At 36.8% G+C, this 21888-nt stretch overlaps 3 protein-coding genes and 1 long non-coding RNA gene across 5 annotated transcripts; 1 reads left to right on the top strand and 3 right to left on the bottom strand.

Annotated features, from left to right (window-relative positions):
* Positions 1-1187: 1187 nt before the first annotated feature.
* LOC118437172 lies at positions 1188-4880 on the bottom strand. Its single transcript, XM_035856020.1, has 3 exons — positions 4431-4880; positions 3833-3969; positions 1188-1623 (listed from the first exon to the last, which is right to left on the bottom strand). The coding sequence occupies exons 1-3, from the start codon at positions 4774-4776 to the stop codon at positions 1204-1206; spliced, it is 903 nt and encodes a 300-aa protein (XP_035711913.1). The 5' UTR covers positions 4777-4880; the 3' UTR covers positions 1188-1203.
* Positions 4881-6389: 1509 nt separating this feature from the next.
* On the top strand, positions 6390-8683 carry LOC110855421. The gene is made up of 3 exons (XR_002548470.2): positions 6390-6512; positions 7202-7293; positions 8488-8683. It is a non-coding gene; the product is annotated as an uncharacterized LOC110855421 (long non-coding RNA).
* A 5755-nt stretch (positions 8684-14438) lies between these two features.
* LOC118437257 lies at positions 14439-17038 on the bottom strand. Its single transcript, XM_035856171.1, has 9 exons — positions 16509-17038; positions 16229-16420; positions 16079-16155; positions 15850-15986; positions 15682-15775; positions 15281-15607; positions 15064-15208; positions 14855-14985; positions 14439-14776 (listed from the first exon to the last, which is right to left on the bottom strand). Exons 1-9 carry the CDS (start codon positions 16594-16596, stop codon positions 14441-14443), a joined length of 1527 nt encoding a protein of 508 aa, XP_035712064.1. The 5' UTR covers positions 16597-17038; the 3' UTR covers positions 14439-14440.
* A 448-nt stretch (positions 17039-17486) lies between these two features.
* LOC110855216 lies at positions 17487-21519 on the bottom strand. 2 transcript variants are annotated; one of them, XM_022103633.2, is made up of 3 exons: positions 20650-21513; positions 19980-20116; positions 17487-17995 (listed from the first exon to the last, which is right to left on the bottom strand). In XM_022103633.2, exons 1-3 carry the CDS (start codon positions 20999-21001, stop codon positions 17585-17587), a joined length of 900 nt encoding a protein of 299 aa, XP_021959325.1. In that variant the 5' UTR covers positions 21002-21513; the 3' UTR covers positions 17487-17584. The 2 variants fall into 2 exon arrangements, with proteins under 2 accessions (XP_021959325.1, XP_035712107.1); XM_035856214.1 differs by lacking the exon at positions 17487-17995 and adding an exon at positions 18002-18180 and having other exon boundaries at positions 20650-21519.
* Positions 21520-21888: the final 369 nt, after the last annotated feature.

Raw genomic sequence — 21888 nt, 5'->3', positions numbered from 1 at the left:
CTCCCACGCGACGGGAATTTAAGTAATTAGCTATTCAACTACTCCCACAGGGGGAAATAAAATTGTAGTTTGACCAGATTAATTAAAATGCAGCATGACTTGGGCAAACCCTCACTCTGATGTATGTATGTGGTATGACAAAGTCTCCACTGGGAATTATTTAACGTATAGTATGACGGATTTTTTGCTTTGGGCACACCCCCCACTGGAACCCTAGAACCCGGCCTTGGCCGGGCTATACGTTAGTCTTAAAATAAAAGAAGACAAAACAAACCTGCTTTACTAAATGTTATCTGCGAAACTTGTATATTTTGTTAACACCGAATTTTTATTCCTTACCTTTACTTCAGGGTTACTCCATGAGTTATGGTAATGGACCTGATGTCGAAAATCGATTTTTGTGAAATCCTTCAAGTATGTGTTAGAGGCTTTTTCTACCTATTTACTAGGGGGCGGTTTATAGGGGGAGGAGGCAGTCCCTGATTAATGGATCGTCTTCTAACGCCTTCTATATTTATTATTCTATACATTGAGGCCAAAGAAATTTTATGCACACGTGAATTCAGCCTTTTTTATCACATTTCCGGTGAAATTTTGTCTGGAAAAGTTTTTCAGTGTACCTCTACCTAAAATGGTCATGGAGGAGCCATTTTTAAGAACTTCGAGTAGAAAAAAATCAGAGACTTATCTAATTGGTTTGTCTATCAAACAGCGTAGGGCGGGTTTGTTTAAGTTGTACCAGTTTTTTCGCGCGAGCGTTTGAAAATTTCTACGTAAGGATGGCCCATGCCCTGTAATCAATGAATAATTTTTAATTGTTAGTTATTTTTCTCCTTATGCTTAAAACATTGGATATATGTATTTGGACAACACTGGCGAACAAGTAAGCAGGGTTGGAAAAAACCCAGCGTTTTAGTCAAAACCTAACGATCGAGTTATTTTAACGGGTTTCAATCTTTTTGAAGTTTTACTCATTTCTTAGGTTTTATGTAAGTAATACGCTCAAAATGTTTTCGTCAACGTTGCGAATTTAGGATAAATTGAATGCCAAAATTAACAAGATGTAAATTGTGAATAATAAATACATATTTATTAATTTTCAGATTTAAAAACAAATGAAAAGTAACAGAATAATTCCTTCCAATTTTTAATTTGAATGAATTTTTAATATTTTTGAACAGGTGTGATCAACCTTAATACATATCACTTGAAATGATATATGCAAATTATGATAAGAAATATCATCACGCAAGATAAAAATCCCAACATGAAAAACAAGAAGTAGAGGGGACCCTGGGGGAACAAGGTTGGAATCTTCTCCAGCTTGAAGCCAACCTTGAGACAGCTTTGCTTCAAGGAAATTGCGGAATTAGGGCGGAACGTCGTCTCACATCGACTCGTCGAATACAGGAGCCGCGATTTTTGTGACCTTTGCCCCCTCACAATGGATGAAATTCCGAACGTGGGGTCCTTAAAACTGAGGGGATGCCTTCCATCTGGACTGTCCCAGTTCAAGGTGACAATCCCATTTAAATATTCCCGGGTGGAGAAAATATTAATAAAATATTCTGTAACGGGTCGGCAAGGGTCCACGACGATGGTTACGGGTTGATTTCGAAGGACCTGAGTTTAAGAAGAAAAATGCGAAATTAGGCATTGATTATTTCCAAATTCTGTACATTAATACTAGCGTAAAGCCCGTTATATGGGGTGGGGCGATAGATGATTTAGAACTTTGACCAGGTCAAAGTTCATCCCACGTTTAAATCATGGCAGCGGATGGAATTCTACGACTCAAACCACTCATTAACACAACTGTTCACTTTCATTCATTTGACTGATTATGATACTCAATAAAAATGAATTTCCTGTTATTTGAATGAAAATGAATTTCTTTTAATTTGAAATAAAATGGTTGACGGATTCCTTTATCAGAACCAAGAATTGTGCAGTGGTGTGTGTTACCAGTTGAACTTGGCGCTTGATTACACACGTGTCTCACATTGTCCAAGCTAATGTCACCTAGCGGCAGGTGGGGCACTATGTTACATTTTTCGTTTCTAGAGGGCGTTTTTCGCTAAAGTGTCAAAACGTGTCCAAAACGTTGACGAACACGATAACAACGAAACACCCTTTAGATCTGCCGAGACTTGATCAAATGAACGGGCACACCCCCTAAACTTGACATTTGACCAGTGACCTGGGAAAACCCACCAGACTTCACATTTGACCTGTGACCTTGGCACACCCACTAGATTTGACATTTGACCTGTGACCTTGGCACACCCACTAGATTTGACATTTGACCTGTGACCTTGGCACACACCCCTGGACTTGACATTTGACCTGCGACCTGCGTACAACCCATAAAGTTGACACTTGACCTGTGACCTGGGCACACCCATTACACTTGACCTGTGACGTCGGCACACCCGCTACACTTGACCCGTGACCTGGGCACACCCACTAGATTTGACATTTCACCTGTGACCTGGGCACATCCACTATACTTGACCTGTGACCTCTGTGCCCCACGGTAAAGTTGACACTTGACCTGTGCCTTACTAATTTTAATTACCTACCAGCGCCACCTATCGGATGTTGGCTGTTTTTCAGCACTAGAGGGCGGGCTTTTGGTTTAAGTGCCTAAACGTACTTAAAACGTTAGAACAATGCCATACTTCAGAGTTGTGACCTAACGTTTTTCGTGGTAACCCCCTTTAGAGTCGTGACCTAACGTGTTTCGAGGTCACCCCCTTTAGAGTCGTGACCTAACGTTTTTCGTGGTCACCCCCTTTAGAGTCGTGACCTAACGTTTTTCGAGGTCATCCCCCTTTAGAGTCGAGACTGAACGTTTTTCGTGGCCACCCCCTTTAGAGTCGTGACCTAATGTTTTTCGTGGTCAACCCATAGAGTCGTGACCGGACGTTTTTCGTGGCCACCCCCTTTAGAGTCCTGAAGAACGTTTTTCGTGGCCACCCCCTTTAGAGTCGTGACTGAACGTTTTTCGTGGCCACCCCCTTTAGAGTCGTGACCTAACGTTTTTCGTGGTCACCCCTTTTAGAGTCGTGACCTAACGTTTTTCGTGGTCACCCCCTTTAGAGTCGTAACTAAACGAATTTCGTGGTCACACCGATAGAGTCGTGACTGAACGTTTTTCGTGGCCACCCCCTTTAGAGTCGTAACTGAACGTTTTTCGTGGCCACCCCCTTTAGAGTCGTGACCTAACGTTTTTCGTGGTCACCCCTTTTAGAGTCGTGACCTAACGTTTTTCGTGGTCACCCCCTTTAGAGTCGTAACTAAACGAATTTCGTGGTCACACCGATAGAGTCGTGACTGAACGTTTTTCGTGGCCACCCCCTTTAGAGTCGTGACTGAACGTTTTTCGTGGCCACCCCCATTTAGAGTTGTGACTGAACGTTTTTCGTGGCCACCCCCTTTAGAGTCGTGACTAAACGTTTTTCGTGGTCACACTCAATTACAGTCGTGACAACGTTTTTCGTGGACACACCCAATTAGAGTCGTGGCAACGTTTTTCGTGGTCACGCCCATGGGGTCGTGAGTGAACGTTTTTCGTAATAAAATAATAAAATCGTTTTGCTTAGAGCCCGCACTGCGGGCTTAAGAGACTAGTTTCAGATAAATAACCGAAATTCACAGGGTGAATGAACAGATTTCCCACTCATTTCATTTTTCACCCTATGCCTGGAGCAAAGTAAGAAATGAAGTCGGGTGAAGCGAAATGAAATGAACTTAAAAGAAAATGGCTGAACTAAATTTAAATCATAAGTGTTTGAAATTTTTGACCAATTTTCTGTTTCAACTTATTTACCCTTCCGTCCTTCCAGAGCCAAGTCTCGTCTCCACTTTTATCCACCACGTGAGCAGGCACCGTTCCAAGGGCCGGTTTCCAAATTGAAATTGGAGAACCGTTCCATTTAATCGCCTCAATATTTTGCACGGACGGACCTAATGGTAAAAAAGTTGAGATGAGACACATGCAAACCAAAATTTCGTCTTAATTTTTGTAAAATATTCAAGAAAAACAACACTTTGCATCCAACCTGACTAAAAAATTATGACTTATGCTAAGAATAAATTTAAAAAAATATGTATGATTTTTCCCCTCGACAAATTTGCAAATTTTGAAATTACATACGTAAATTGAAACAATTTCAGAATTTAATTACTACCATATAATTACTACCATATAATTACTACCATGTAAAGGACGGGATGTCAAAACTTATATTTCTGTAATTAGCCTTCAATTATACTTTTATAAATATTTTGTCTGCATTTGTAAGGATAATTTACGATCTTTTTCATAAAAATTTGAGATCTTTTAAATACAATAAATATGGGATTTTTTAATATAAATTTGCGATTTTTTTCATACAAATTTGAAATTCATATTTCATTTCACTCACCATTTTCCTCATTTCGAACCACCAACCTGGGATCACTCCAATGTTGTACCAGCACGAAACTCAGGGACAAATCTCCTGCCCGTGTTAATTTCGCAGTTATCCGGGACAAACTGATTGTAACCTGGGTGGCATTATAGTCACTTGGAGGTGGAGAATTTATATCATAATTTGACCAATGCGCCGCCTGCCACGTGGCGCCATCGCGCGAAAGTTGGATCTCAGTGGGTCCCTCGTACAACAGAATTGTCACGAGTGCAGGGAGTACTGCGAATGCGAAGAGAAAAATGTCGTGGATGCAGAGATTAAAGGTGGTTGGACACTTCGATGATTCAGATGTTGTCGCCATGACGAGAAAATTTGGAAATTTGAAAATTTTTTTTATCGAAATTTTGAATTTTTACAAAGGGTGAGTTTTGGTGGCTGGGTAGAGAAAGAATGAACAGTGAGAAGGAGGATGGGTACCCTTTTTAAATGTGTGAAATATGACCCTTCGCTTGCCCAGGGTTTCCGCACATGGTTTGTCTAAAATTGTATTTAAATATGCGATGTTAGGAGATTTATGGACCCTTACAAATAATGTCACCTTTCTGAAAATTACCCCATTCCAATATCGTGGTTGAGTACGTAGATAACTCGGATTAGTAAATTCTGAGTGACCTTAGAGAATTTTCATTAATTAAAATCAATCTATTTAAAACAAGGGTAAAATGTGGAATGTGCGTTCGTTAAGAAGCACGCATGGTTCGTTGGTGACCCTGCATTTGCCTGGAATTCCTGGAAGCCGGTACTAAAGTTGGTCTAAATTTAATCCACTAATCCCAAACTGTAGGGAAAATGAATATAAATACCGACACGCATAAGCAAGTCCAGCCCATTCTTTATATATCTTCGCTATCAGTAAAGTACGATATTCCTGGCTAGACTTGATTATATACAGGGTGGTTTCAATGTCACGCTACACTAGAAAATTTTGCAAAGAGAAAATCTCCATCACGACAATATTTGGGATTGAGATTTTTATTAATTATTACCAAAACTGATGGAGCACTGATGACAATTTTTTTAATTTCACAGACAAAATGTCGGTAACTAATTGCGAATTGTTCCCATTGAAAAATTACCCATTGTAGCGTGGCATTTAAACCACCCTGTATATGATCAAGTGTGCATATGCAAATAGACATCAACCACGCCTTATGCCCGGCATCTCGTAATTTGCATATTCTTAGCCATGCATATGTCATAGTTGAATATAGATAAGTGGATATATGCATATGCATACATATGTATCTACCTATGACATCTTGACGTGGGTGGACCATTGATTACACGAATATAATATACATGCTGAATATTTCTTTAGTACAAATTTAATAATTGCTCTTCTTACAAACGTAGATATTTATGTATGTATGCATTTCACACAATTCCAATTGCTTAAATTTTAGCCAGAACCAAAAGCATAAAAGCGTGCTTCACTTATCGCTGCCACTTATCTTGCTTTCTACTTACCGTATCTGTAAATATATATGAATAGCATTGGATTATGCAGGTATTCATGTTATATACCATTCGGACACATATATACATACTTACACATGATTTTACTTATACACACATACATATGTACGTGTACTTGAGTCGTAGTGAGCTTATTTATAATTTTGTGCAAATTCTGCAGGGTCAAAGTCAATGTTCAGACGTAATTAATTATGTACATATATATATATATATATATAATCTTATTTTATATAGTCTTATTTTAAATACTATGCATTTTTCATATCAAAATTTAGCCTAGGATTTGTAAACAAGATAACTTATAATCATGCCTCAAGTTGTCCATATTTTGCAATATATGTCGCAATATCACGTGCATAATACGATGCAAATTAACATCGGATGACTTTTGGTTGATGGTGAGATGCAACATACATATTGTGTAATACGGTGCATACTGAATGATTGTTCAAATCCGGTATAAATAGAAGCCATTCATACACTAGAGGTAGCATTTGCATTTCGAAGAGCTTCAATTCTAAAAGAAACCGAGGAGAAAATTTCTCCAGACAAAATTTCGAGGTTGTAAATATTTTTGAAAATTATTTTTGAAAGTTATTTAACATAAAAACTTAACCGTATGTTCACACATACTATGCGAAGTCACGAAGTGGTTTTCTCCGATTTTGACTGAAACGGTTTACGAACAGAAATTCGCATTTTTTTGCGTTTACTTAACTTCGTTTGTTTTCGTCGGTGTCGGAACTTTTGGATAACTTTTCAGCCAAAATCAAAATGTTATAGAACGAATTACTTATTTAAATCAAATTATTAAAGTACATTTCAAAAAATTTATACATTTTAATGGTCTCAAAGAATAACAGAATTCTGAAAAATGCAAAAAATAACTTGCATTTCGGAAAATTACTTAACAAAATTTAGAAAATTAAAAAAATCTATTTATCGATTTTTTCCCAAATTACACCATATTCATTAATTTTTGAAATTAGATTAAAATTGGGGAGTTCCAAGGCTTTAGTAGATGCTGATTTTGACTGGAAATTTATTTTAAAATTCATTCATTTTAGGAAACACGGGTCTGTTTATTTCCTCATCACCAATTTAATAATTTATTTAATTGTAATTATTTATGCATTTGTAATTATTTAACAATTTGATCTTATTCCAGTCAATATCGAGGATAAGCATCTCACACCTCCTCCCCATAGTTTGGTCGGAAATGATTTAATTAATTTTGCTTTGTCGCCCAGATTTCCAACCATGGGATCCGTCAAGATTATCCTCATCCTGATAGTGCTGACAGCCCTCTTGGCCCCAGTGCTGTGTCAAGCAGAAGGAAAGCGTAAGAAATAAAACCGAATTTTCAAAGTACTTAATAAGTAACGATAAGGTTATATAGCAGGGGTTTTCAAGGCATAAGGGTCGTACACAGTGTATGCAAAGAGGCAAGCAAAAAGGCACTGCCTGCCTTTTTGCTTGCCTCTTTGCCTTTTTGCCCCACAAAAATCTGTGCCTTTTTGCCCTTTTGCTAATTTGGGGCAAGATGAGACGAAAATCTCGTGATAAAATTAAAGTGAAAGTTATTCATTGCGTTCTTTATACTTTTCGCAAATAAGAGCTTTTGAGTCAAAATTTGATTAATTAAGCTCATGGCGATGTAGAAACAACCCTAAAGATATCTGGGGAAAAGTATTAAGCTAATTTGAAGTAGTGATGAAAGTTAGAACCCTCCAATACAATTCTAAAAACATATTGCATCTTCTGCAATTTCTTTAATACGTTATAGACGACAATAAATCGGATTCAATCGTCAAAAATCGAGCAAAAAGGCATCAAAAAGGCACGCAAAAAGGCAAAAGGGCATTGAAAAAGGCAAAAAGGCATGCAGAAAAGCAAAAAGGCTGCTTTTTGCACACACTGGTTGTACATACATAAGTATGTGTAGACCTCATTGGCGTGAAAAGATTCACAGATTATGACTTCAATAAAACGCATGTCATCCGTTATAATTTTGATAAAAATTAGGCACGGATTGGTTAGCAGATTTATATTTAACGAATAGATGTGACAAAGGCGCTGAAATGTCGTAACTAGAGGATATTTGATAGACTGTTAGGGAACATTCGTAAATTATGTCATTGGAAAATGCAGATTTTTGAGACCCTCCCCTGGCCACGTGTTACAATTACCATGTTGGCCCTTTTGCCCCCCCCCCCCACCTTGACATAATTTATGAACTTCCCCTAATATTTTATATTTGATTAGGTAGATTAATTGGTGTCGCTCACAATTATATAAAGTTCTAGCGTCATATGTATGTATTTATGTGGATTAAGTACAAATCTGGCCCAAAATTTGAGGATAACCAAACTATGTAGTTACATAGGTATGGATAAATTTCTATAATTTTTACAGATTTCGATTATTTAGTTTGATAAAGATGAATGTTTCAATTACCTCGACAAAAGTTAGGACTGAAAAGCAAAAAAGTTACTTAAATCAAATAACTGAATTAAAATTCTTTCCGTATTTCCAGCATGCCAAGCTAATGGCTTCAACATTCCGGGCACGATATGCAAAACAGAATGCGACATCGTATCCGGAATCGGTATTTGTAATGCTGAGTTGAAGTGCTGCATACTTTTCTGATCGCAAAACAGAATATCTTGAAATACAATTGCTGAATTGAATCAAACAATGAATACAAAATAAAGATTTATAAAATTGCAAAATTCGACGAGGTAATACAAATTTATTTGCACTGGCAGAATTGGTAGTTCGTTCCTTCAAGAAAAGACAAAACTCTTCGAAATTTTCCAAATAAAAAAATTGCTTTGTTGCCAAACAAACGGCATATTTAAGTACCTAATTTGCATCCGTCTTAAGCAAACCAGCATTATATAAACGTGATTTGTTAAAAAGACCTTGGTTAAAAATTGGTCCCTTAGAGTCTCGAAATGAAAATATTCACTTATATTCATTGACTATTTTCATATTCAATTTCTACCGGATTAATTTATTAATTTCCTAAACGAATTGGGAGCCAAGGACTGAAAAATGTGTAGGATGATGCTTTTTTACCAAATTGTGTTTGAAAATAATGGTAATTTAATATTTCAAACCAAGAAAAGGAGAAACAATTCATCGTGTTTTATACAAACGAAATTTTTTTAAAAAGAAGTCCCTCTGTCCCCATGCTACCGCAGCCAACGTGGTCCAGCATATAAATTAAAAATTTATTCCACCGTTGAACTCAATGCACTACTAAATATGCAAATACGGCTAAGTTAATCCACATCAACCACCCACCCACCTTTTTAATGATGTAACACTTGGACGTTCCCTTTTCCACTTAAAATTTATATATTCATCGACCTCTCGAAATGCGACCTTCCCGGATCAAAGTGAGTGACATGACCTGATTAAAGCAGAAAGTTTGAATTGTAAGTGGTGTCCCCCGGTCAATGAAGTTCGCGCGGAATTTGACCTTGAGATTGGAGCAGGACTTGAGCTGTCGTCTAACCACGACATCTTTCTCCCTTAACCCTTTTACCTTCCCGCTAAAATCCGCCAACACTTTGGCCGACGCCGAATTGACGAAAGATGCCAACGTGAAGACGAGAATGTTGACGATGACGGCTTCTCCGGCGAGAAGGGGGAAAACGAGAAATCCTGGCATGGCGATGTCCCCGTGATGATTAATGCACACGTAGAGCATCACCATTTGCAAGGAGGGGGATGTGATTAGCAAGGCGGGTAGTATCCTGTCCATGAGAAGGGCGCTAAAGTTCTTTTCCAAAATTTGAATATTGCGTTACAAGAGGAGATGATTCTTCGTACTGGGTACGGATTGGAGACAGGTCTGGACTTGGCTGAAGCTGGAGAGAAAAGGTTAATTAGAATTAGTTTTGGTAAATAGGTCCGATCCGATAAAAATAGATTCGGTCGGATTGTTGACACGTACAGGTCCAATCTATGAATATAATCGAATCGGATCGGGTAAAATAAAATCGGGCTGGGTAGGCTAAAATCTGATCGGGTTGGCCTGGCCCCATGATCGGCCGGATAATCCAATCGGATCAAATCGCTAATTAGTGGACTTTCAAATATCCATATCAATAAATATACTTGACGTTAATTTCGGCAGAATATTAAATTTCAAGTTGCCATCTGGCCCGAAAAATCACATTCCTTAACAATGAACTTACTTTTCTAGGATGAAAATATAGCTGAGGATGGACTCGATCCCTGCGAAGATGATGTAGAGGGTGTACCATCCCCCAGCGGTGACCATGTGCCACGCCATCCAGCATTCAAAGACGTGCAAGATACCAAGCACAAAGGGTCCCAGGGCCACCTCAGTTCTTCCGCAGTCCTCCACGATAGACAAGAGAAACGGCGGTGTGCACGGGGAAAACGTCAAAAGGATGAACTTTAACACAGTAGTTACCACGAATGCTCCCGCAGCGAACGGGACGAAGAACCGCATCAGTTTGCAGAACATGTTAGAGTCAGAAGTATCCGGGAAATCTGGAATATTTTAGGTACCAATTCTAATCCTGAGAGGTTAAAACGGGTGAAACAAAGACTTAGGATAGAGGCACGTTAAGACGGCCTACGAGAATCCAGCCAAGATTGGTTGGTCTGCTTTTACATGCTAAAAAGGATGAATGTAGTTCATAAATACTGTGTCTCATTTTACCCCAATGCCTATAAATGTACATCAATGGCTCTTTAAGTGGGTAAATATGCAATGCGGGATACCCCGGTTCATATTACCCCTTAGCTTCCGGGAACTTGACTATGGTTGAAAGGAAGCCTCATTTTTAAATTTATCACCTAGTCTATTCTTATTCTAAATAGTTGTGACCTTTTCCTCTTCCTCTCACCTTACCCCGTAATATTTTTCTTTCGAAATTCAAGAAAGAATTGATAACTTGAATTGGTGCCTTATCTCCGGAATGATTCCACCGCACTACCGTTGGCATGGCGTACAACGGGAGAAATGCGGCTCCTTGAAAACTACCCGTCAAACTTAACCCTCCAAAGAATACGTGTGCAAACTGTGCCGCCGTGTACGCCACGGAGAGGACGCATTGCAGGCGAACGTTTCGAATATGTTTCACCCATTTTATGACATATCCCGATTTCGAAAGGAATGCATTTCAGAAATTTACAAAGGGAAAGTTCCCACTTTAGGGAGGGAAGGTAGTGGATATGATACATGTTTGCTGATGCCACTGACTATTTAGAAAATTATTGCGTTTCAAAGTAATACTTGAGCTTAAATACACTCCTAGAAATCCAGTGTTAAAATATTACCAAGAGATATTCATACATTACATATAAATATGTCTCTTGTGTATTTGATAAGTTAAGATAAGGTAAGGAATTGATACCTACATACTTCAATCTATGCTCTATTTGAAAAGATAGAAGTATGCAAATATGTACTAACTTTGTTTTTGCACACTCTTAAAAAAATTGATACCAGATCGTTACCAGGCGGAATGCATATATGACTCTACCGCGTTGGTAATGATTTCAGCACATTGTGGTAAAGATTCACAAAAATTCCACAAAGTGATGATTCAGCTCCATGCGGTTAAAATTTAACTGCAACCAGGCAATCACGTTCAACATCGCACAGTAATCAGTTTTTACCCAATAGTTATGTTACATTCCTGAGTTATGTTGAAGGTGAGTACCACTTGGTGTTATTCATTACTAAATGGTACATATAATATTACCCAATTTTGTCAACTTTGTCTTCATCTGGAATCGATTCGTTACTCTCGAGGTAATAATTTATAACCCCCTGCACTTAACATTTGACACTATTTAGTGAGGATTTATTTATTTATTTACTGATGACAAAATTAATTATTTTACAACGATTAAAGTGTACTAACTTAACTTTACCAATGACATGTTCGAATTAATAATCCATTATGCAATATAATTAAAAACTCGAAATTTTGTAATATACATTCAACTCGTGTAAATTATAAATGATGTCTAAGAACTAAATATAACGATTCATTGCTACAATTTCTTTGAATTTCAAAACAGTCATGAACCACTAAATCTGTAATTGAAATAACTTTGAATATATCAATTTTATGTTTTACTTTAAACGCAAAATAATGGCGATCAAAATACTCCACATCTAGTTCCTTAAGAAGCAAATAACAAGTTTTATCGTTAGGCAAAAGAAACTCATTAATAATTCCAAATTTTGGAAATACGTTACCCATTTCATAACAAACTACAAACCCCGTCTTATAATTATACCCTCGATACCAAATCTGGTTGGTTGTATAGATTTGTGTTTCTCCGTCACAATTTTGATAACAGTCAAATAATCTTAAACTCTCAATTAAATCGAATGAATCGACAAAATTACTAAGATTGACAATAAATATATGATCAGTTTTAAGACTATCGCTTGATTCGGAGGACTGCATCATAAATGCGCTGTATTGTTGATGCCTAAATGCTAGAGAGTAACAAATATTTCTGAAGTTTTTAATATGTGCAGCTAATTGTGCAAAATAATTGTGCTTTGCTTCATATCTCATTGTCCAAAGAGATATTAATGGCCCAGTTTGTCTAATTACATGAGAGTAGTGGCACATGAAATGATGTTTCGGAATTAGTCGTTCATGTGGAAACAAAAAACGAAACAATTTGTGGTGTGTCATTACTTTCTGGTCGAGAATTTGTAAACTAGAAGATGAAAATTTCTAGTTACGTTAGACTCAAAACGTTAGACTCATTATTTCTAAAAGTTGAATAATAAGCTCCCAATATTTACTTCCTTCCTCACTAACGATTAGATCAGCCAGAATTACTGGTAAATGCCTTATTAAGCACCACGCCTGTGCCGCCTTTTGACCAATTTTGTGTCCGGTGCTATCTAAGCGAATTGGATTTGGTCGATTTTTGGATTCTAAATATCCATAGTTATGGGCCATAAGTCGCTGATTTACAATTTCTAAGCTAAAGCAGCCTAAAGATATGAGTTTTTGCAACACAATCTTGATCTCAAATGGCACAACCCCTTCTAATAAATCGTGCATAATATCCACTGATGGGGAATTTAAAAAATCGAAATATTGCAGCTCATTCAATGCACATTCGGATTGAACCCCAAATTTGTTTTGTCTCAAATGTTGTTCGTAATCAGGTCTACTCCGAATGTGCATCAAATTGTGATCAAACACCTCTTGTGCCTCCGTCTTCGACGTGCAACATATTCTACAATAATAATGCGAGTTAAAAGATTCTGAAAAACCTAATAAAGAGTTCATCCCCAAATTATCACAAGATAAACTAGAAATCGTTCCGTAAATTGTTTCAGACCCATTCACTTTTATCCCACTGCTTTCTAGTAACTTGATATCCGGAATTAAATATTTAAGAATAGCGTTCATTCCATATTTTTTAGCATCTTCAGTATAAAAAAGAGCCAACAAATGAATTTGACTTAATTTGGAATTTATATAGTCCGGGAAGTTTCTTATTGTGAAATAAATTCCCCCAATTTTATGTACACCACGCTTCGACCCCAATGGATTTACTGTTTCGAAGTCATCGTAGAATAATTGAATTTGAATCGAATTAGGAAATTTGGAGAAGAGAATATTATTTTTGAAGGACTTAGAATCGCTAAAATTTTTGTAAACATTTACCTCATGCGAATTGGAATTATAATTTATAAAAAACTTTGAATATTTTGGGGAATTTACAATGGATTCTAAAGTTTTGAGCAATGGGACATACATGAATGTATCGGGAACAATTACTTGTTGTCGTTTGTTATTTTTCACTCTCAATTCAGTTCTACTACCTAATGACAGTTCTCTGGGTAAGATTGGTCTGGCCGTTTTCTCAAACATTTTTTGTCTTTGATATGAAGATTTAATTGTGGCAAAAGCTTGCATTAAACCTTTAGTTTGACAACTGAAGAATTCAAAATCATCCTTACAAAACTTCTTCCCTAATTTTAGGACTAAACTAATTACTTGTGTAAAACTAAATTGTAATTCCTGAACTACAAAATCTACTGTTGTGTTTGTTACACCCTTTGCTAAAAGTGAGGAACAAAAGCTACTTAAAATATCCGACATAATTTGAATGCCTAGTTCAACTGAGATATCTTCTACTACTTCGTCTTCATCCAACTTATTATTATTATTCGTCGGAAGAGATTCCAATGCTTCGTGACTAACTACCGCATTAATTACTTCACTAACATTAATTGCGGTCGAGACATCGTGTGATTTTAAATGCCTAAGATAACCACTCCAAGAACTAAGTTGAACGGAACAATTTATGAAGGGGCAAAAGCTTTTCCTAAAATTTGCACTACCTATATTATGAATGTATTTTGTATGAACAATAATATCTTCTACCCGAGTAAACGTATTTCTGCACTCAGAACAATAATACATTTTTACCGAAATTTATATTATTAAAATTACTGGTCAATTGCTTTCCGAAAGGCTTGAAAGTTGTTGGAGGACTTGTTTTGCTTTGCGCGGAAGAGTTGTGTTTTGAATGTCTAATTGGAAGACGTGAATTTGCATAAACTTCCATAATCCATCCAAATTTTGGTCGTATTTTGTCCCGATCACATAATGAGCCTTAAAAAGAGAGTCGATGGCCTCTGTAGAATTACTGGCATTCAGCGGAAGGGCCAACTTGTCACAAATGATGAAAAATGTCGACGGATTTGTTTTATCGTCGCCCAAGTACACCAAAGTGGGTTGACTGATATCCGAATCCCAAGTATCTAAAATTGACTGCAATGGCGTTCCACTCTAAAAGAGTAAGAATATTTACAGGTTATGTTCCTATAAAACAAAAACACTCAAAGCAAATATGTTGTAAATGTGTACTTTAAAATATTTTACAAGTCTAGATTCCGCATCTTCAATTTTGCACCGCGCACCTTTCCCTCGCCCATGCGCTGTCGGGGGGATTAAATAAAGCAGGGCCAACAATGCGCCAGTTGACCGATCCCAATTTCCTGCAAATAAATTGATTTTCCAGCAGATTATACGAAATAAGCAAAATTAACGAAATTATAACCATATTATATTCATACCAGCATTATCGTTTATGAATTTATGAAGAGCCGTCGATTTGCTGATTCTTTTACAGTTTGTTAATATTTGCTCCCTCAATGTTTCCCACGTGTCCAGAAATTTGGCCGCATTAGCTGGAAACATCAGCTGGAACTCGAAGTTAATCTATCATAATTTGTGTCAATAAATTAAGGTAAAAAAAAATCTAAATACAGTTAATAACTTTGTAGTAATTACCAGAAATCCGCATTCCAAGAATTTTCGATACACCCGGAGGACTGAGTTTTCATTAGTGCCTCGCAAATAATTTCTGTGCTCCAAGGTTTGTATCATGAGACGCCTAACTTCGTCCTCCGGAAGTGAGGAATTTAATTCCGCGATGGCGATATCGTCAGCAGCAATTTGAACATGTCCGTCTTGCTTATTGGAAATGGGTGCTCCAGCTCCACTCGCTACGGGTCGCTTCAAAGATTTTAGAGGGTTTTTTTCTTTAACGTTTCGGTGAATCCATCGTAAACGAGTCTGAATTAAGCCGGAACGGTTCACAGTATCATACAAAATATCCTGCAATAAGGGAATAATAATATATACATATATTTAAATTCAAATTTCTAGGGAAGCTATAATTTTGCACATACAATTCCATCAATTGAATCCGGGTATTTCCAACACGGAATAATTTCGATTATTGCCTTGGCAAATCGCAGCTGATCAGAGGTGGATGGTAAATCCCTATATATTGTAAAGTTAATTTGATTAATTTTATAGACAGATATTATCTGCTAATAACAACAAGGAAAACTTACCCCCTTAAATCAATTAACACCGAGACAAAATCATTTATGAGTTTCGTTGCGGCCGCCGAGTCTACCAATCTCTCTGCGTTACAATTTGACACTAATTCCTTCAAGTCTGGTTTTCTCTCAATATAACTTTCTAAAGCCTGAGAATTTGCAACATCATTAAAATTTACTTGATTCCGCATTTTATTTAATTCCATTAGGATACATATAAATACATCTAGTAAGTATGTACCTGTTTAAAATAGTCTTCCCCTTGGGGCGACGCTGGAGTTGCTGGCGATTGAGGCGAAATGGGCGCAGGGCTATTAACTACACAAAAACGCTACATATTTCTTTTGCTTTTCATTGTTATTTATTATATTATCCAGATTATAAAACTCACTGTAATAAATTTGTTGACATTGAGGGGTGTACGATCCATCACTAGCTGCGTCTTCCCCCACGATTTTGAATGTTATTGCTGGGATTATGCCTTGATCCAACAGAATAGGGAATACTTCCTCATCAACTTCAGCGCCATGGTCGTCTTCCAAAATGATGTCGTTGTCAGTCTCGACTTGAAATTTGGTCTTCACTAATAATTACACACATTTTAGATATTTTTGAGTTATTTAATGCACAAATTTAAAACACGCTCTCAATTTAATGGGAATGATACTTACCACTACGCAAGAACTGTTCATAATCCCCAGAAGAAATAATTAATTTCTTTCCCCTGGCTAAATTACAAACTCTGACCAATTTGGTCATTTTTACTTCGCTGACTTTAACGGCCAAGGTAACTACAAAGTAGATGACGAGGAATGATGATGGCTATGGCGTGAATATTCCGTCCATGTGGTAACAGTTTTGGTTCTACCAGTAATATTACAATACCAAATTATGAAAATTGTTTACACCGTTTGGTGTATATTTGTTACTCTTTAGTAAAATTACATCGGCATTGACTGTCAGCACAATATGGCATTGATTCAATTCCTCGCGGAGTGGAGTCATCGCCACTCGGGGAAAACTAATATTACCATTTACCGATATTGTCCATTACCCAAAATTTATAAAAGCTGGTAATGATTTTATTACCGTGGTGGAATTAATGGTTATTACCAAACCCTCGGTAATAATATTTTTTATTAAATTATTACCAGTTTGCTAAGAGTGCAGGTGTACATATTCATAAACAAATTATGCCCCCTTTCCCTTCTCCCCCACTAATTAAGTTAGATTAACTAATTATGTAAGTAGCATCCCTTTTCATGTCGGTGAAATTCCATAAATGGGCAAATACATACTTAAAATACTTCCCGAATTTCTTCGAACCTTCATATGTCACATATGATATGTGTGTAGCAACTTATCAACATACATATATATGTCTTATCTGTGTGTAATCAGGATGTGATATTTGTCGCAAATATGACGATAATATTGATTTAGGATTAGTTTGTGTATCGGCCTCTATGTACCTACAGAGATAAGACATAAAGAGAAACCTGTCTAATAATTCGAATTTTTGATCCAATGGATTAAAATGAACAATGAATAATAGCTAAATATTTATGAAAAAATTCAATAATGAACGCATAATTTTTTTAACAAATAAAAAATGAGTATTCATGTTGAATAAATATTTATTTATTAAATAGATATGAAAGATTAGATTTTGAAATAATCAAAAAATAACTTTTTTCAATTTTTAATTTGAATGAGTTTTGAATATTTTTTTAATAAGTGTAACCCACTATTGCTTACATGCACAAATAATTATTATTATAAGAAATACCACCAAGCAAAATATGATCCCGGACAGGAAATACAAGACGAGGTCCTTAGACGGGTACAAGGTTGGAATCTTCTCCAGCTTGAATCGAACCTGGAGGCAGCTTCGCTTCAAAGATGTAGCACGGTATGTCATCTCACAATGCCCCGTCGTATACAGGAGTCGCGAATTTTGTAACCCTTCTCCTCTCACGATAGGTGCTATTCCGAGCGTTGAGTTCTTGAAACTGAGCGGATTCCTTCCATCGAGACTGTCCCAGGTCAAGGCGACCGCCCCGGTGGAAAATTCCCGGGTAGTGAAAATGTTGATAAAATATTCGGAAGTGGACCGATACGGGGATACGATAAAGGTGAGTGGTTGACTTCGAAACACCTGAATTTCATTAAAAAGATGGGAAATTGATTATTCCTCAATTAGGGGAGATCCATAAATTATGTCACGCAAAAAAGCCCTTTTTTAGGACCCCCCTCCCCTGTTGTCACGCCTTTGTCACTCTCGTCGTGACCCCTCCCTTCCTCTTGTCACGTCACGCCTGAAAATCTGAATTTGTCCGATACCTAGCAAGAATAACATGCATATTCGTATAAAAGGGGGGCGCGTAGTAAATATTGCGTAATATCAGGACTCACAAGGGAATCTTTTGTGCTATGTCACCTAGGTTTTTTCACAAATTAACTTTATTTTACCGAATTTCATGAAGCCACGGCTTTTTCATAGAAGATGTAGTGCAAATAGCGGTTGAAGCGAAATATTTCTTCAATAACTGAGTGAAACCCGTGTAATTTTACAGGATAGCTATCCTAAGAATTGCTCCTATCGATAGGAGCAATTCTTAGCTCTATTTATACTCATATGACACCTTTTGATGGAGTGAAAAGTCATAGCGTTATAGATTTGTAAATAACAACCTTTTCCAAAATTCCCGTTAATTTTGTATTATTTTTAGATTTTAAAGTTTTTCAACCACCAAATTTTTCATTTATTGCTGTACATTGTTTTAATTGTTAAAATTTTGTAATCATGCAGCTGTCTGCAATTAGTACACATTTTTGAAACTATGACTATGGTTCTTTCGGACGAATTTTTTAAATTGCGCAAATTTTTGGAGATTTAGTAATGTTTTTTAATTGTTGAATGAATATCTGCAAAATTATGATGATTTTTTGAAATTATGCGAACTTTATACTTTATGGCATCATGAATTTTAATTTTTTTTAAATTTACAAACGATCTATATTATTGTGGATATTGTGCAAATTATTTGAAGGCTTGAACAAAATTTAGAAACTTGGTTGAAAATCTTAAAATCTAGACCTTGGTTGAAATTTTGGATGCATTTGATATTCGGCTGGACCAATATTTTTAAATAATTGCGAAACTGTAGTTTGGTCATAGTCGAAGAATTAAAATTTGAGTTAAAGTTTGCATTGAGTTAGGCCTTTAAAACGTGATGTCACGGATCGGCCGAACCCCCCCTCTCCATATGTCACACTTTGTCACGGATGCTTGGCACCCCTCCCCCCCATCTTCAGCGTAACATAATTTATGGATCGCCCCTTATGTAAATATGAACTAGAGCATAAGCCCGTCTTCCAGGGGAGAGAGTTGATTTGATTTGAGTTCGTGTGCATGCATCCTACTCGGAAATGATTGTGATTTTTGAAATCCCCACAAACTACTCTAAAACGCTCTTTGAATAAACCATAAAACCACTAACAATGCGACGACGCCAGTGGTCTCGCACCGATTTTGACGAAATTACGATAATTATGTTGCATTAGGTAAATAATTTAACACGTGCTTCAGGATTTATCGTAATGCTCAGTTTAACTGAAATTATAACGGAAAATGTGAGCGAGAATTAGCATTTTTACCGTGCAATTTTTCTCGCGAGGGGAAAAAATGCCAATTATCGGTCACGGATTCCGTCATAATTCCGAGCCTTATGAAAAATCCTGAAACACGTGTTTAATTGTTTACCCAATGTCAAAAGGGTGTGATTTTTTTGTTGCAAATTTTACTTACTCCACTTTCAAATCCGTTTTACACAAAAATTTGCATCGAATAATATAGATTTAGCATACACTCTTAGAATTTTGGTAGAGTCACGAAACGATGGTATGTAGTTATTTCCTTCCATTGATTTTGATTGCTACCACTTGTAGTAAAATTAAACCTGCCCGTAAAAATTTGCTATCAATTTGGTAAAACTCTAGTAGTGAACTGTTACTATCCGGCCTCACTTTGATTGAACCATATGCGTACACATGTATGAATACCGTGTCGTATTAATTTAATACTGGATTTCTAATAGTGTGTGTTTTAAATTCTAGGCAAATTTTCTATTTGGACTTACCCTTCCGTCCTTCGAGAGCCAGGTTTCTTCTGTGCTTTTATCCGCGACGTGGGTAGGTGCCAATCCAAGGGATGGTTTCCAAATTCCAATTGGAGCACCATTTCCCTTAATCGCCTCAATATTTTGCACAGTTGGACCTAATGTTAGAAAAGTTGAGGAATATTTAAATTGTCAAACCAACCATGTACATATGGAGCAAATAAATAAAATTTAAGGTTTTAAGTTGAAACTTTCAACTGCCTGATAAATACAGCAAAAGCATGTATAATTTATTAATGTTTTAGTCAAACTGACGTTATTTATAAGACAAAATAATGAATTTGTAGCATGAAAATTTAGAATTTTCCACTCCCAGATTTTAGAAATTTTGAAATTGGACTTATGCATATATTCTCCTTCCATGCTAGTTTGAATTTTTGCGGAAATTAATCAACTACGGCAGTGCGAATCTCAAAGTCCCGTCAGCCTTATTGGATGGAATTTGAGACTCACAGTGGTTCTCAGAATTCTCAATTTCTTATTAAAACAAGAATATTAAAGAGTACTTTTTTCCTGAAATTCTCAGAATTTTCCAAGAGCTACTAAATATGTGGGGCCTAATGTGACCAAGTACATATGTAGATATTTCTTAAAATAAATTGTTACAAATTTTTCAGAAAATTCTACTCACCATTTTCCCCATCACGGACGATCAACCTGGGATCGCTCCATTCTTGCAGGAGCAAGAAATTCAGGGACAGTTCTTCCCCCCGTGTCAGTTCTGCTGTTACCTGGGTCAAACTGATTATCACCTGGGTGGTATTATTACTACTCGGAGGAGACTTTGCATCATGCTTTGACCAATGTGCCGCCTGCCACGTGGCGCCATCGGGCGAAAGCAGGATCTCGGGGCGTTGAGGGTGCAAAAGACAGAATATAACTGTCCCAAGTAGCGCAAGTACTGTAAGGACGCATAGAAAAATGTCGTGGATGCAGAGATCAAGGCGGGTTGGGCACTTCGGTGGCTCAGATGGTGTCACCATGGCGAGAAAATTTAAAAATTTGGAAATCTTTATATTGAAATTCAGAATTTTTTACGAGAGGTGAGTTTAGACGGTTGGTTGGAGAAACAATGAGCCGTGGGAAGGAGGAAGGGTACCTTTTTAAAAGAGTGAAATATGTGACCCTTCACTTGCCCATGCCTTCACATGGTTAGTGTAGATAAACTTGTATTTAAATATGTGGTGCTTATACGGATTGACCCTTACAAATAATGCTACCCTTTAGAGAATTAGCCTATTATGGTTTGTCTAAAATTGTATTTAAATATGCGATGTTAGGAGATTTATGGACCCTTACAAATAATGTCACCTTTCTGAAAATTACCCCATTTCAATATCGTAGTTCAGTACATAAATAACTCGGATTAGTAAATTCTGAGAGACCTTAAAAATTTTCTCTAATTTAAATCTTAGATATTTAAAACAAGGGTAAAATGTGGAATCGTTAAGGAACAGGGTTCGTTGGTGACCCTGCATTTGCCTGGAATTCCTGGAAGCCGGTACTTATTGTAAGTCAGTCTAAATTTGATCCACTAATCCCAAACTGTGGGGAAAATGAACCCAAATACATACATACATAAACAAATCCAGTACATGCTTTATGTGTGGCTATCAGAAAATTATTCCTGGCTACATACTTGTACAGGGTGGTTTCAATGTCACGCTACACTAGAAAATTTTGCAACGAGAAAATCTCCATTACTTACTACAATATTTGGGATTGAGATTTTTATTAATTATTATCAAAACTAATGGAAACAATGATGACAAAATTGTTTCATTGCTGAGACAAAGTTTCGGTAACTAATGGAGATTTACAAATTTTCCCCGTTGAAATATTCTCCATTGTCGCGTAAAATTTTAACCAC

This window comes from Folsomia candida, unplaced genomic scaffold (assembly GCF_002217175.1).
Source record: "Folsomia candida strain VU population unplaced genomic scaffold, ASM221717v1 Fcan01_Sc012, whole genome shotgun sequence".
NCBI classification, from domain to species: Eukaryota; Metazoa; Arthropoda; class Collembola; order Entomobryomorpha; family Isotomidae; genus Folsomia; species Folsomia candida.
This window is presented reverse-complemented; position numbering and strand designations above follow the sequence as displayed.

What these genes read in the sequence shown, in the direction of transcription:
- LOC118437172 (XM_035856020.1), bottom strand. Translation starts at nt 4,776, where the DNA reads ATGGCGACAACATCTGAATCATCGAAGTGTCCAACCACCTTTAATCTC. An exon ending in GGTTCGAAATGAGGAAAATG is followed by an intron (nt 3,970 to 4,430) that starts GTGAGTGAAATG and finishes TTTTACCATTAG; the next exon opens with GTCCGTCCGTGCAAAATATT. An exon ending in GGCTCTGGAAGGACGGAAGG is followed by an intron (nt 1,624 to 3,832) that starts GTAAATAAGTTG and finishes TCTTAAACTCAG; the next exon opens with GTCCTTCGAAATCAACCCGT.
- LOC118437257 (XM_035856171.1), bottom strand. Translation starts at nt 16,596, where the DNA reads ATGACCAAATTGGTCAGAGTTTGTAATTTAGCCAGGGGAAAGAAATTA. An exon ending in ATTCATAAACGATAATGCTG is followed by an intron (nt 14,986 to 15,063) that starts GTATGAATATAA and finishes ATTTATTTGCAG; the next exon opens with GAAATTGGGATCGGTCAACT. An exon ending in GACTTGTAAAATATTTTAAA is followed by an intron (nt 14,777 to 14,854) that starts GTACACATTTAC and finishes TTACTCTTTTAG; the next exon opens with AGTGGAACGCCATTGCAGTC.
- LOC110855216 (XM_022103633.2), bottom strand. Translation starts at nt 21,001, where the DNA reads ATGGTGACACCATCTGAGCCACCGAAGTGCCCAACCCGCCTTGATCTC. An exon ending in CGTCCGTGATGGGGAAAATG is followed by an intron (nt 20,117 to 20,649) that starts GTGAGTAGAATT and finishes TTCTAACATTAG; the next exon opens with GTCCAACTGTGCAAAATATT. An exon ending in GGCTCTCGAAGGACGGAAGG is followed by an intron (nt 17,996 to 19,979) that starts GTAAGTCCAAAT and finishes AATGAAATTCAG; the next exon opens with GTGTTTCGAAGTCAACCACT.